The sequence below is a fragment of the Dipodomys merriami genome, unplaced genomic scaffold, assembly GCF_024711535.1.
Source record: "Dipodomys merriami isolate MVZ:Mamm:240054 unplaced genomic scaffold, mDipMer1.0.p SCAF_4, whole genome shotgun sequence".
Lineage (NCBI taxonomy): Eukaryota > Metazoa > Chordata > Mammalia > Rodentia > Heteromyidae > Dipodomys > Dipodomys merriami.
This window is the reverse complement of record NW_027205603.1, coordinates 59,765,787-59,779,508: the sequence shown is the minus strand read 5'-3', so window position 1 is coordinate 59,779,508 and position 13,722 is coordinate 59,765,787. Positions and strand designations below refer to the sequence as shown.

The following is a 13,722-nucleotide window of genomic DNA, read 5'->3' as shown; positions in this document are numbered from 1 at the left end:
CTTAAATTTAAATCTTTAATTCATTTTGAGTTACATTGTCCAGTTGTCTTCACACTATTTAGTGAAGAGATTATCCTGTCTCCAAGTGTGTCTTTACTAAACATCATTTGCCTGTTTAAAGCCTGAATTTATTGTTGGGTTTTCCATTGTATTCCATCGGCCAATGTGTTTGTTTTTAGATCAGTATCAAGCTGTTTTGATTGTAGCTTTGCAGTAGATGCTAAAATCAGGTAGTGCAATGCTTGCAAATTTTTTCTTATTCAAGAGAGCTTTGGCTCTTTATGGTTCCATGGGAATATCAGGATTCCTATTTTCTATTTCTGTGAAAAACATCATTAGTGTTTTGAAAGGGATTGATTTAAATCTGTAGATTTCTTTGTATGATATTATGAGCATATCAATAATATTAATTCTTCAAATCCATAAACACAATATAGCTTTCCTATTTTTAATGTCTTCTTCAGTTTCTTTCATCAGTGCTCTATAACTTTCAATGTAGACATCTCTCTCCTCTTTGGTTAAATTTATTGTTAGCTTTTTTTTTTGCTATTGGAGCTTGTTTTTTTGTTTCCTTTTGCAGATTGTGTGAGTACACAGAAGTTATACTGATTGTCACTTCTGCCTTTATATACTGCAACTTAAATGAACTTATTAGTTTTTTGTGGAATTTTTATACAATAATGTATCTGCAGGGCTGAGAAGGTGGATTAGTGGTAGAGTGCTTGCCAAGCATGCAGGAAGCTTTGGGTTCGATTCCTCAGTACACAGAAAAAGCCAGAAGTGGCTCTGTGGCTCAAGTGGTAGAGCGCCAGTCTTGAATAAAAGAAGCTCAGGGACAGTGCCCAGGCCTTGAGTTCAAACCCCAAGAATGGCAACAACAGAAGAAGAAGAAAGAAAAAAAGCAAGCAAGCAAGAAGAAAGAAACAAAGAAACAAAGAAACAAAGAAACAAAGAAACAAAGAAACAAAGAAACAAAGAAACAGAAACAAAGAGAAATGGAGGAGGAGGAGGAAGAGGAGGAGGAGGAGGAAGAAGAAGAAAAGAAAGAAGAAGAAGAAGAAGAAGAAGAAGAAGAAGAAGAAGAAGAAGAAGAAGAAGAAGAAGAAGAAGAAGAAGAAGAAGAAGACGAAGACGAAGAAGAAGAAAGAAGAAGAAGAAGAAGAAAATGTACCTGCAAACAAGGCTATTTTATTTTGTTCCAATTAGGATCTATGGCTTTCTCTTCCTTAAATTTCTCAGGCTAGGAATCTAGTACTGTACTGAAAAGAAGTGGCAAGAGAGTGTAGATTTATCTTGTTCTATCTTAGAGAAAAGACTTTCAACTTTTCATCATTAAGTAGCATGTTAGTTGTAGGTTTTCATACATGGTCTTTATCATCTTGAGGCACATTACTTCTGTACTTTGTAGAAAGTTTTTAAAAGAGTGTTTTCAGTTTTGTGAATGTCTTTTCTATATCTAATGAGATGGTTATGTTGTTTTTCTTCCATTTGTTGAAGTAGCATTTTACATCCATACATTTGTGTATGTTCAAACATTCTTGCTCTCCTGGGAAAAATCTCCCCTTGATTGTGGTGAATGAGCCTGTTAATATCCTATTTAACTGGGTTTGCTAATGTTTTCTTGAGGGCTTTAGCTTCAGTGGTCATCAGGACTTTTTCTTTTCTTATAATGTCCTAGCTTTGGGATCAGGAAAATGATGACCTCATAAAATGAATTTAGAAGTATTTCATATGTAGTTCTTTTTTGAAAGCTTAAAGAAGAGTTAGTATTAAATAAAAGTTCTTCAAATAAAACCTGGGATTTCTTTAAAAAGATAGAACCAGCGAACCTTAGCTAGACTAAGAAAACAAAAAAGAAAGCTTGCATAAGAAATGAAATGACAAAAGAAATTAATAATAAAAGAAGTCTTCCTTTGGGCTGGGGATGTGGTTTAGTGATAGAGTGTGAGCAAAAGAAGCCAAAGAGCAGTGCCCAGGCTCTGAGTCCAAGCCCAGGACTGGCCAAACAAAAAAGTCTTCCTTAGAAGAGAATCTCATTGCCTAATGGCTTCCCTGCTGAGTTCCACAATTTTCCTCCTTCTATTATTCAATAGTTTCTTTCACATGGAATCCCTTTTGTAGCATTTAAATACATTTATTTTTACCTTATTATCATTTGATCATTGAAAAAGAAGCATTAACACTTAACTATACAGAAAATAAATAAAAATGAGGAAAATAAAGCATTAAATTGTAGCTAGATAAAAATTATCTGTTGAAGGCTTATAAACTGAATCATGTTTTTTCATTGGTCAAAACAATGAGAACATACATAACTATCATTCATTTGAAGCTTTCCTCTTAATAAAAGGATTGAAAGAGAAATGTGGAGTGCTTTTTTTTTTTCATTCTAAATGAGACATATAACAAATCTTGGAGGAATTGATTCTTTTATTAGTTAATAAATTCTATGTTCACGTAGTACCCATAATGCCCTGGTATGTGATGGCTGTCCACATCACATCCCAGTTGGAGTCACATGAGTTCTCCTAGTATATGTGCAATGGCCACCCAATCAAAATAGGTGAAGATTAAACTATAAGAAGGGTAGAATTTTGACATAAAGAGATCTGAAAATAATGGGGAAGGAAAGAAAAAGTTTTTTGTGTTGTTGTTGTTGTTATGGGGCTTAAACTCGGGGCCTGGGCGCTGTCGCTGAGCTCTTTTGCTCAAGGCTAGCACTCTACCACTTTGAGCCACAGTTCTACTTCCAGTTTTTGAGTGGTTAATTGAAGATGAGAGTCTCCTGGGGACTTTTATTGTCTTCCAACCACAATCCTCAGATCTGACCCTCCTGAGTAGCTAGGATTTCACGCATGAGCCACCTGTACCCAGCTAAAAAAGATTTTTTAAATTATGTATGTATTATTTATTCATTATTTTTGTGCTAGTTCCTGGACTTAAACTCAGGGTTGCTCCGTGGTAGTGCTCTACAAGTGGAGTCACAGCTCCATTTCTGGCTTTCTAGGTGGTTAATTGGAGATAAGAGTCTCATAGATTTTCCTGCCTGGGCTGGTTTTGAACCACAAATCCTCAGCTGTCAGCCTCAAGAGTAGCTAGGATCACAGGCATGAGCCAACAGCACCCAGCTTAACTTTTTTCTTCAGTATGCCAGAAAAAGGGGGAAATAAGTACCAAGAACTTTTATTGGGCTTGAAATTCTGTAAGATTATGAAGCAGTCAACTGACATGGATCACAAATGAACGCTGTCTCAATACTGTCTTCAGATAAAGCAAAAACTGCTTGGGATGAAGGAGAGAAGACATTATGACCCTCAGCGAAGTCAAATCTGATTAGACCATGTTTTCTAAGGAAAACACTTAGTTTCTGAGGCAACATTGTGTGTGTGTGTGTGTGTGTGTGTGTGTGTGTGTGTGTGTGTGTGTGTGTTTGTGTAGCCTACTTCAGCGGTAGGAAGCAGTGGCATAGGGCAAATGACTAGAAGTACTAGATCCATGGATATTTCCTCCTGTCTTGTTCCATAATGTCAGCCCTTGTTGGCACAACCCTTCTATTTACCATACAGTGCAGTCCTATCTGTACCCACTCTTCTGTTTCTTTCTTTTTTATTTTTCTGAAGGCTGAGTATGACTTTGTCTGCATGTGCTGTTTCAAACTTGTCTAATCAATATCAGACTAAGGCTCTCTCCTTTCTTTAGAAAAAGCCATCTGGGATCTTTGATTCTGTCAGGGAGCAACTTATAATGCAGTCACTCTCCTTTCAACACTTTGCCCAGGCAGTCTCCCCTGCCAGGAACTGAAAGGCTTTAATTTTGTGAACCATCAAAGCTTTTTCCTCTACATGGTGTAGAATAACCTTCTCTTTTCAGGTCGAATCCAGTAGCCTCCCAGACCTGAGGATGTCACCAAATGCCATGTTTCTGGTGTGCAAGAACAAAGAAAAAGCCATTCAAAGCTGAGCTACATATTACATAATACCTTGTTAGAAAATCTACGACCCATAAAACACTTACCTACTCTGTGAGGTTTAAATAAAGCAGAATGGCATTCTTTTTTTAAAGAACTGCTTTACAGTTCTCTTCCTGTCAGAATTCCAATTATTCTATGACTCAGTGGGTATGTGTCTAGATTTTTTTTTTAAAAAAGGAGGGGGGGTAAGAATATGAAGAAGTTTTTAGAAGAAGTTTGTAAAGGAAAAGTTTAACAATATAGTTCTACATCAAATACATACACACTTTATTTCATGATTTGAAATAAAATTTCAAAATAGTATTTTAAGAATTGAGCCTTACTGTATGAAGGATGAACACTGTCCTGGGCACACTGGAAACACAGTATCTCATTCCTGTCAAGGAATTCACTGTCATAGGTTGTGAGGACACAGTGTTACATTTCACCTTTCTCAAGCAGTAAGACTGATTCCTTTTCCAATGGATACATTATGTATAGAGATTTTTATTTATTTATTTAGCCAGTTCTGGGGCTTCAACTCAGGGCCTTGGGATTGCCCCTAAGCCACATTGTGCTCAAGGCTAGTGCTCTACCATTCTGGCCATGGTGCCACTTCCAGCTTTTTCTGTGATTAATTGGAGATAAGAGTCTCATAGACTTTCCTGCCCTGACTGGCTTCAAACCATGATCCTCAGATCTTCGCCTCCTGAGTAGCTAGGATTAAAAGCATGAGCTACCAGCACCTCATTAATACATTAAATTTTAAAAAATAGTTTTATTATCTTTAGGTACAAAGCAGTTGCCAGTCAACAAAACAGTTTATGAATACCATGCGTCTTGATCAATGTCACCTCTTTTGACATTCTTACCCATCCCTGCCAACCTACCCTTCCCTCATTTTTAATTTTGTAGGATGTGCATTGCATTTCCTGGTGTTTATTTTGTTAACCTTCGAGTTAGCCTTTTAAAGAAATTATACTGTTTGCATTCTCTCTTGAATTTACCCTATTTCAGTTCATGCATTTGAGTGCATTTGCATACCACCTAAAGTGTTTACTTACATATTTATAAACTAATTCTAGCTTCCACATATGAGAGAAAACGTGTAGCCTTTGTTTCTCTGGTCCTGACCTCATAATTTTTTTGTTTTTGTTTTCCAGGTCCTTCCATTTCACGATTAAGGACTTTGAGGCTAAAAAAAATCAGACAGAAAATGTTAAAACTGCATGTGTCTGTGTCTATGTACACGATTCATCTTTCCTCATTTCCCAACTTTTGCACAGGCACATTTGAGTTTCACCTGTGGTGGCTGCTGCTCATCTTTTCCATCTCCACCTTGTCTTGGACCCTCGGCTGGACTGTTTTCCCCAGGACACATTCATTGGACTGTGTGCAGATGTAAGGGGCTCATCGTTCACCTGGCCCAGAGAAACTCCTATGTGATCCCTTCTCTCACTGTAGTCTGCAATGAGGTGGGACAAAGGCCACTAAAAAGGGTGCTCAGGACACAAACTGAATGGTTACATGCCACTTAGACACATGAGTGACTGAACTTTGAAGAAGTGAGAAACTTTCATTGTATATTTATTTCTACTTATTGATATAGAAAATGGGTTACATACTCACAGTAGAATATTATTCATTTGTACAGAAAAACAAAAATAAGTCATTCGTAGGAAAATGGTAGATCTGAAGATTACCATTCTGAGTCAAGCTCAGAAAGACAAACATCACATATTGTTATTGGGTTTTTTTTTTTTTTTAATCAGGTACAATCTAGAGCTAGGATAATAAGAACAAGACATGATGGAAAAAGAAGGACTAGTTTGGGAAAGAACTAGTAAGGGGTAGGAGAAGAAGAATGTGGTGGGATAAATATGTTCAAAGTTTGTTATGTGTATCTGCCTGAAAATAACATAATGAAATCCACTAAAACTGTTGAAGTGGAGGAGGAAAGAGGAAGGGAGGTTACGTAAGGATGAAGGGGTGAATATATTCATGTATATAAATGTCACAAGGAAACCTTTTGTTCAATTATGCTAATCAAAAGATTTTTCAAAACCACATCCCTGTGATTTGCATGTGTGTGTATGTGAGAGAGAGGAGAGAGAGAGAAAGAGAAGCGTTTAGTGCATCATCCATTTATAATCCATTTGGTACTCTTGTCTTCTCTCTACTTACCTTTTTCTTGCTCCTATTTTTTCTTATCCAATTATTAATCTTTCATCTTTAGTAATCAAATCAAACTGTCCTTAGTATGTCTGGGATTAAAGTTTCCATGGTGTTGAAATAATAATAAATAATCAGATTCGATTAAGTAGAAGAAAAAGGTCAACCAATGTTAACTTCTTAGAAAAAGCTTACTGGTAAAATATTTCAGGTTTTTTTTTTTTTAATTAAACATCTGTTTGAGAGCATGGCAACATTGATCTAAAGACCACACACACACACACAGCCCCGTAGGAATTGTGACAGACGTGGTTATCTTATCTTAGCACGAATGACCCAGCAGATGTGAACATGACAACAACCCTCTACCGAAAAGGAAGTCAACCAATGTCATTAACTTTGAAATCAATATTAGTCTAAGCCCTTAGCCAACTCCTTTGTTTGAATGGCCCTTTGGCTTATGGTGGACAGGCACGGACCTTGTAGAGCAGTGTCAGGCAATTACAGCAGGCCGGGAAATGGACTGGTAGTTTATGACAGGCCTAGGCTTCCAAAAGAACTAAGGTTTCAAAACAGCTTTTAAAAAAACACTCAACTACAGTGACAACAGGGTTATACCATGGGGGGAGAACATGCAAAGAAACAAAAAAACCACAAAGTACATACAAGTTCATTAAAAAGAACAGCAAGAAAAGATAAAATCTCTTGTGTCCCTATCTTGGGGTTCATTTCACTTAGCATCAGCTTATATGGTCATATATACATAGCTTTTGACCTCTTGTGCTTGTCCTAGACATATACTAGTTATTGCAGATAAGGGAAACCAGGTGACTGTGTTTTGATTCCGGTGTCCTGCATCTTGTATATATTCTTCTAATTTGGGGAGGGGAAGGGAAATAACAAAATGCTGCAATAAGGATACAGGATGACCCATTGTAACAATGAGATGTACAAGACACTATATTGAAAATGAAATTTACAACTTTGGGAGGGGAAGGTAGGAGTTGGGGATGTGGGGAAGAAAGGGATGGTGGGGGCAAAACAGGAGGGATAGCAATGCTCGATAGGAAATGGACTCATTACTTTGTTCATGTAACTGTGACCCCTCTGTACAATAGCTTTACAATTATATGTATATAAACACTCTAGGGTTGGGAAGGTGGCTCGGCGGTAGAGCGCTTGCCTTGCATGCATGAGGCCCTGGGTTCAATTCCTCAGCACCACATAAGCAGAAAAAAGCCTAACGTGGCTCTGTAGCTCAAGTGGTAGAGCGCTAGACTTGAGCTGGAGAGCTGAGGGACAGCGCCCAGGCCCAGAGTTCAGGCCCTATGACCGACAAAAAGAACAAAACAAAAACTCACTTTAAAAACTAAAAGTAACATTCCTTCCTGGTTTTGTGTGAGCTACTTTGTAAGATTCAGTTTGGCACTTTTCTTCCCCCATGCCAGTGCTTATCCCATTGGACTCTGCAAATCTATTCAGAGGCTACCAGCAGAAATGGCTTCCAGGCAATTCCACCTGGATCTAACCAGAAAAATCCAAGCTTCATTGTGCTATGTGTTGCAAACTGGGCTTTGGCATACCCATTTATTTTTTAATGGAAGTGGGGCACTTGGCTTGGACGGGTTACAAATCATTGCTTTAGGTTTTGCCTGGAGTTCACATCTATTCTCAAGAATTCTGGTCTCACCCACCCTGAGATGTTCTCATCTGAGCCTACATCACATAGCTTTCCCGAGCCCCCGCTCACAATCCCCCTCACACTCCTCCACCTCCACTTGCTTTGCTGCGTGTCTCACCGACACCTCCTCGAAATACCCTGAAATAGTATGTTATCCTGCCTACTCTTCCTTAAGCCATGACATCACCATCTACCTGATTATCCAGAGAACTCTGAGCCTACCTGCTCCCTTTCTTTACTCTTCCCACACCCAGCCAGTCATTTGCCCTCATTTATAAAATGTCCCAGCTATCCCTTCAGTGTGTCCTTCCTCTCCATCCTCACTGCCACTGTCTTGGTAAGCCTGGTTATTTCCATCGTCTCCAATCGGCTCTCATGTCACTCTGCCTGGTGGTTGTCGATCTGTTGTTGTTTTCCTTCTAAAATACGGTCAGAGTCATCATAGTTCATATTTAGTTTTAGAGTTGTAATGAACAAGTTGCTTTTGTGTGCACATTTAAATCCTACATTACTCCATCAAGATGACATTGTTCATATTCTTGTTCTTAGGAAGCCTTATGAAAAGTACCTTGACCAACAAGTGTTAAAAAGTCATAGAGCTGAGATTTGAACACAAATCCAAAGACTACAGTTTATGCTGATGATAGTAAAGTACATGAGGAAGTCCAAACCTTTCTAGTCTGAAAAAAAGATGTAGTATTAGGGTTCTTAGAGCTTATTTAGTAGTTCATGGTACAGCTCTAGAGTTATAACTCTTATTATATTGTGAAACCTTAAATAAATTATGCCAACTCTCTAAAACTTAATTTTCTTTTCTTTTTTTGTGTGTTTTGCTTTTTAAGACCTAGTTTTGCTTCATAGCTCAGGTTGGCCTCAAATTCATTGTCCTCCTGCCTCTACTTTGTGATTTCTAGGATTAAAGGCATCCTTCCCATTGCCCTCCCCGCACCTCAGTTTATTAATCTGCAAAACAATGCCAACAATAGTTTATTTGTGACACACAAAATTCAGCAGGTGAAGCCTTCTATACTTAGCTTGTCTTAAAGAAAGTGTTCAATGGACATCCCTCACCATTTTCTTTACATTTCCCCCTATTTCAAGTAGATCAGCTGTCTCTTCTCCCCTGCGAAGCCTCAAAAATCAGTTAAGGATTTGCATACATTTCCATAGTTAGATACTTGGTCAGATAAATCCAGCCCTTAAGGTCAGCAGTGGAATTTCCTGAAGTCTGGTCAATTGGTCTTCAAAGAATGTTCCCACCCACAACAGCCTGCTTCCTGGAAAATTTGCCCAGTTCTCTAGTTTTAGGTTCTCATTTCCCTGGCCCTGCCTCTTCTGCCCCCTACCACTTCTGATTTCCCATTTGCCCTCCAAGTTTGCCCTTGCTCTGGTTTTTGCCTGTCCTGATGCTTGACTCCAGCATGACAGTTACCTGACATCAGCACCATTCCCTGGGCAAGAAGGCTTTGGCTTCTTGTCTTGGCTTTCTTTGGCATCTGTTCTCAGTCTGTACATTCTATACATTTCAAGGTTCACTGTTTCCTTTTTACCAAGCAACTGGTTATTAATAATTGCTCACTTTTGAACATAAATTCCTGGAAGTTTCTTTCATTGAGCAAGTGATCTTTTTTTTGTGGGGGCGGGGGTCCAGTTGTTGGGCCTGAACTCTGGGTCTGGGCGCTGTCCCTCAGCTCTTCAGCTCAAGGCTAGTGCTCTACCACTTGAGCCACAGTGCCACTTCCAGCTTCTTTTAACTAAAATTATGAATTAGACAAAACATGCATATGGAAAATTGGCTGTTTAGTCCCTTGTTATACTGGCTGTTGACATTCAAATTTTTATTTATTTATTTTATTTTTTGGTGGGTCATGTGGCTTGAACTCTGGGCCTAGGCACTGTCCCTCAGCTCTTCAGCTCAAGGCTAGTGCTCTATCACTTGAGCCACAGTGCCACTTCCAGCTTTTTCTCCTTATGTGGTGCTGAGGAATCGAATCCAGGGCCTCATGCATGCAAGGGAAGCGCTCTACCACCACTGAGCCACCTTCCCAGCCCAGCAAGTGATCTTTTGCAAAGTATATGCTACAAAATATTGCTTAAGTTGAAATACACAGAAGGTTTTGCATCTATAAATGAACCTCTTTGTGTTTGATTCAAATATCATAGTTTTTAATGAATACATTTTCTTTAAACACTAGACATTAATTTTTCTCAAAAATCTCAATACCTATAGTTACCTAGAAACATTCTTTAGGAAATGCACAGTGTTCATCAGAATAAGTGATTATTCTTGATACCGAGGCACTACTGGACACCATTAGTGAGAATACTTTGGTACAATCTTTGCAGAAGGTAATTTGAAAATTTACATTACCTTTGAAACTATTTTGGAACATTCTCCTAAAGATATAATTACAAATAGATGTAAAGTTCCAGCTATTGTAGTTCATCTCAGTATTTAGATTAGAAGAGAAAAAACATATTAAATGTTCATGAACCCAGTAGAGAACCATTTCCTAAACAAGACACAACAGACATTTGAGTCTATTGCTCTGTGAATATTGTGTGGCTGGGCATACACTAGGAAAGAAATTCCCAATTACAGGTCAGGTCAGGTCAGGTCTTGTGACAGGCACATTCAATAGCAGGATGGGTGTTATGCCAGAAAGGGCCACTTTTCTTCTCCATTATAGCACAAACCAGAGGAGACTGCACACTCCATAATCTAAATCAGTGGTTTGAGGAAGCACGTGAATGGATAAAACATAGGAGTAAGAAACAGAGGAGTAAGAAAAAAAGACTCAAAACAAGACTAAGACAGAGCTTTTTCCAGACTCCCTCCTGAGTAGACCAGGTTCCAGGACTCCAAAGAAAAATGCTCTCTTGCACCACCTTCTGATGGCCATTTATGAGTACACCAAATACAAAGGTATTTCCTTCTCATGGACTCAAGTTCCAAATAGTTAAGATCAGTTAAGGGTTTGCAATAGGAAATAATTAAAAGGTCCATCAGTAGAAGATGGATTGGTGAAATGTTTATAGAAGATTGTTTGCTAACATAAATGTATACACACATAGGAGTGAAGCTAGCAGGCTATAGTGAATAGTCTTCTGTAAAATACAATGCTCACATATGTAGTATATGTGTATATATCCATCCCCAAACAAAAATATGGAATGGGACATCTTACTACAGAATTACTACAGATTAGATCCAGAAGCAAATAATACAGACCAGGGACCTCCTCATAAACCTTCATTTACTATGGTGAAATATATAACATAAAAACACAAACGAATCATATAACTGCATGTACATTCTGTGGTCCATGCTTAAGATATGGTTGCTGACAAACAAGATAGAGATGAGTCTGTCCTAGAGGACCTCTCAGTCCTTCTGTGGAGGTGTGGGTGGGAAGGGTCTCCTAGACCCAAAACTGACTCCATCTTTAATGCAGTGGGAGTTTGCCTTGCCCATGAGAATCAAAATACCAGTTTCCCACAAATACCTCAGGGTCAGGAAATATGCTTTGCCCCTTGAGACTCCGGGAAATGTAAAATTTGTAATTTGTTAAAAAGCACTGCAGCCCTGTTTGTTTCCAGGGGTTTGAAGATGGGCAAAGTTAGGGGGGGGAAACCCCCAACCTTTTGCCTGCCAAAGTGTAAACCCCACCTTTTGCCCACCAAATTCGTGGGCCAATTCAAACCAAAATGAAAGGTTAGTTTAAACAGCTACTATAAGGCAGACTGTAACTCCACTGGCCACCTGCCAGTGGCCTGATGCAACTATGCAATCTTGTGTGTGTGTTGCAAACCCATTGGCCGCCTGCGTGTGTCCAGGCCTGACCGCATGGATTTTGCCTTTAAAAACCTGAGCTTGCCGGGCGCTGGTGGCTCACGCCTGTAATCCTAGCTACTCAGGAGGCTGAGATCTGAGGATCGCGGTTCAAAGCCAGCCCGGGCAGGAGAGACCGTGAGACTCCTATCTCCAATAAACCACCAGAAAACCGGAAGTGGCGCTGTAGCTCAAGTGGTAGAGCGCTCGCCTTGAGCTGAAGAGCTGAGGGACAGCACCCAGGCCCGGAGTTCAAGCCCCACGACCGACAAAAAAAAAAAAAAAAAGAAAACCTGAGCTTGTGGGGTCACAGTTTCAGCTCCCGGGTCTGTGCTGTGTCCCGGGCCAGTCAGCTATCCACTTCCCAATAAAGTCATCTTTTTACATAAGGCTGTCTCTGAGTGGTGGACTCTTTTCCTGGTAACAGAGGCAGACAAACAAGTTAAAGCTGACACCATGATCAATACTATTTTCACTAGAGAACATGTGCACACCTATGGTCCTCAGCTCCACCCAGACCTGAGCTCCTCCCTGCCCTGGAGTTCCCACCATACAGCCGGCCCCTCCCTCTCTCCGCCCAGACCCACCTGAACTCCATCTACCTCACTTCCTACCCCCAGACCCTGCTGCTCCCTATAGTGGGGGCCGCCATGTGCTCTCTCTCCAGGAGAAATATGGCTCCTCTAATAAACCTTGTAATAGTCTTCCTCCTGTGCCTGCGTGGTGCTGCGTGGTCCCCTGGGATGGATGTGTCTGATCCTTTCAGCAACCTCCTTATGTCTAAAAGAATGGAATGTGGTGGCAGAAAGACTTGTGATTTTCAGCTTTACTTCCTGGTTCTGTTTTAATTCTTGAACCTGGCTTAATTTGTGAGATGTGTAATTGTTTAATTTCCCAGTTGCTTTGCTATTTATTCTGCCTATGAATTGAGAAGTGGGAGTGTTGTAGGTGAAATATGGATACTGGGTCTAACCAATGCCATTTTGACCTCACTACCATCCTGAAGTCCTAGTAAACGATGAGACTTTTCATCCAGTTCCAAAAACTCTAGCAAGGAAATACATCATTCTTTGAAAAAAAAAAAAAAAAGTTTTGCTCCAGAGAATACTTGCCCTTGGAAGTCCTTGGTGGTTCCCCTGGATAGTTTGCTTTGCTTATGTATACACTCAACTTCAGTTCCCCACCCCAGCCATGTAGCTTTTGCTTTTATAAGCTTTGTGCTAGCTGCATTCCAGGGCCGCAGGCTCTTTAGGACGTGTATCCACTTGCAGTCGCCAACCTCTTAAAGGTGGCTTCTCTGTATCTCACTGATCAAATTCCCATATAACATTCAGAGGCCCCAGCGAGATCCTAGTGCCAAGGGGGGCACTTAGGTTCCTTGAAGCCACTGGCAGACAGTGGTGGCCTTTCTACTGCTCTGACTGCCAGCCCAAGGACACCATGCCACTAAATCTTTTTTGGAATCACTCAATAAAACCTCTGGAGCTAAGTTTCTGGTTTTTCTCTGTTTCTGTTTTCTGGAGATCAATCTATCTGGACTGTTGTGAAAGGGGATTGGACACAATAAATACCACCCCAACTGGCCCTCAAGACTTTGAGACAGCAGGAGAGGCTTTTGATTTGGTTTTGGTGAGTTAACTCGTGGTGAGCTATCTGCTCTTCTTGGAATTGGATTTTGGGAATTGTTCCTTGTCAGATGGTCCTAACTAGGATATCCATCTGGTCTCATGAAGACATTTTGTCTGTCTGTCAAGCTGTGTCCCAAGTAGTCCCTCTCTCTCTATGTCTATTTGGTAGCACTAGCTTTTCTTTGTCTCACGCTGTTCTTACAGTGCCTGTACCAGCTGCACTCTGTCTCTAGACAACTGCAATCTGTCCCTAGAAATACGTTCTTCCCATAGTAAACCCACTGTCCCCCAGTGTATGCTTAAGAACGTTCACAGGGGATTTGGGGGAATCCTAGGGGAATCAGGTTAATCTCTCTGTGTAATGTAATTTGGCCTCAGTATAAAATGCTCTAGTCTGAAAAGTAGAGTAAGGTCACAGGGTGGATTAAGCTTCCTGCAACCTGCACTCTTCCACCAAGCT

The 13,722-nt window shown here is 40.1% G+C and overlaps 1 protein-coding gene across 1 annotated transcript in view; it reads right to left on the bottom strand.

Moving 5' to 3' along the window:
• Positions 1-4,619: 4,619 nt before the first annotated feature.
• Positions 4,620-13,722, bottom strand: part of Tmem67 (transmembrane protein 67) — a 70,324-nt gene continuing 61,221 nt past the window's right edge. The window contains exon 28 of the mRNA XM_069991061.1: positions 4,620-5,144. Coding sequence (XP_069847162.1) covers positions 5,130-5,144 — 15 coding nt within the window. The 3' untranslated portion in view covers positions 4,620-5,129. The remainder of the gene's footprint in view (positions 5,145-13,722) is intronic.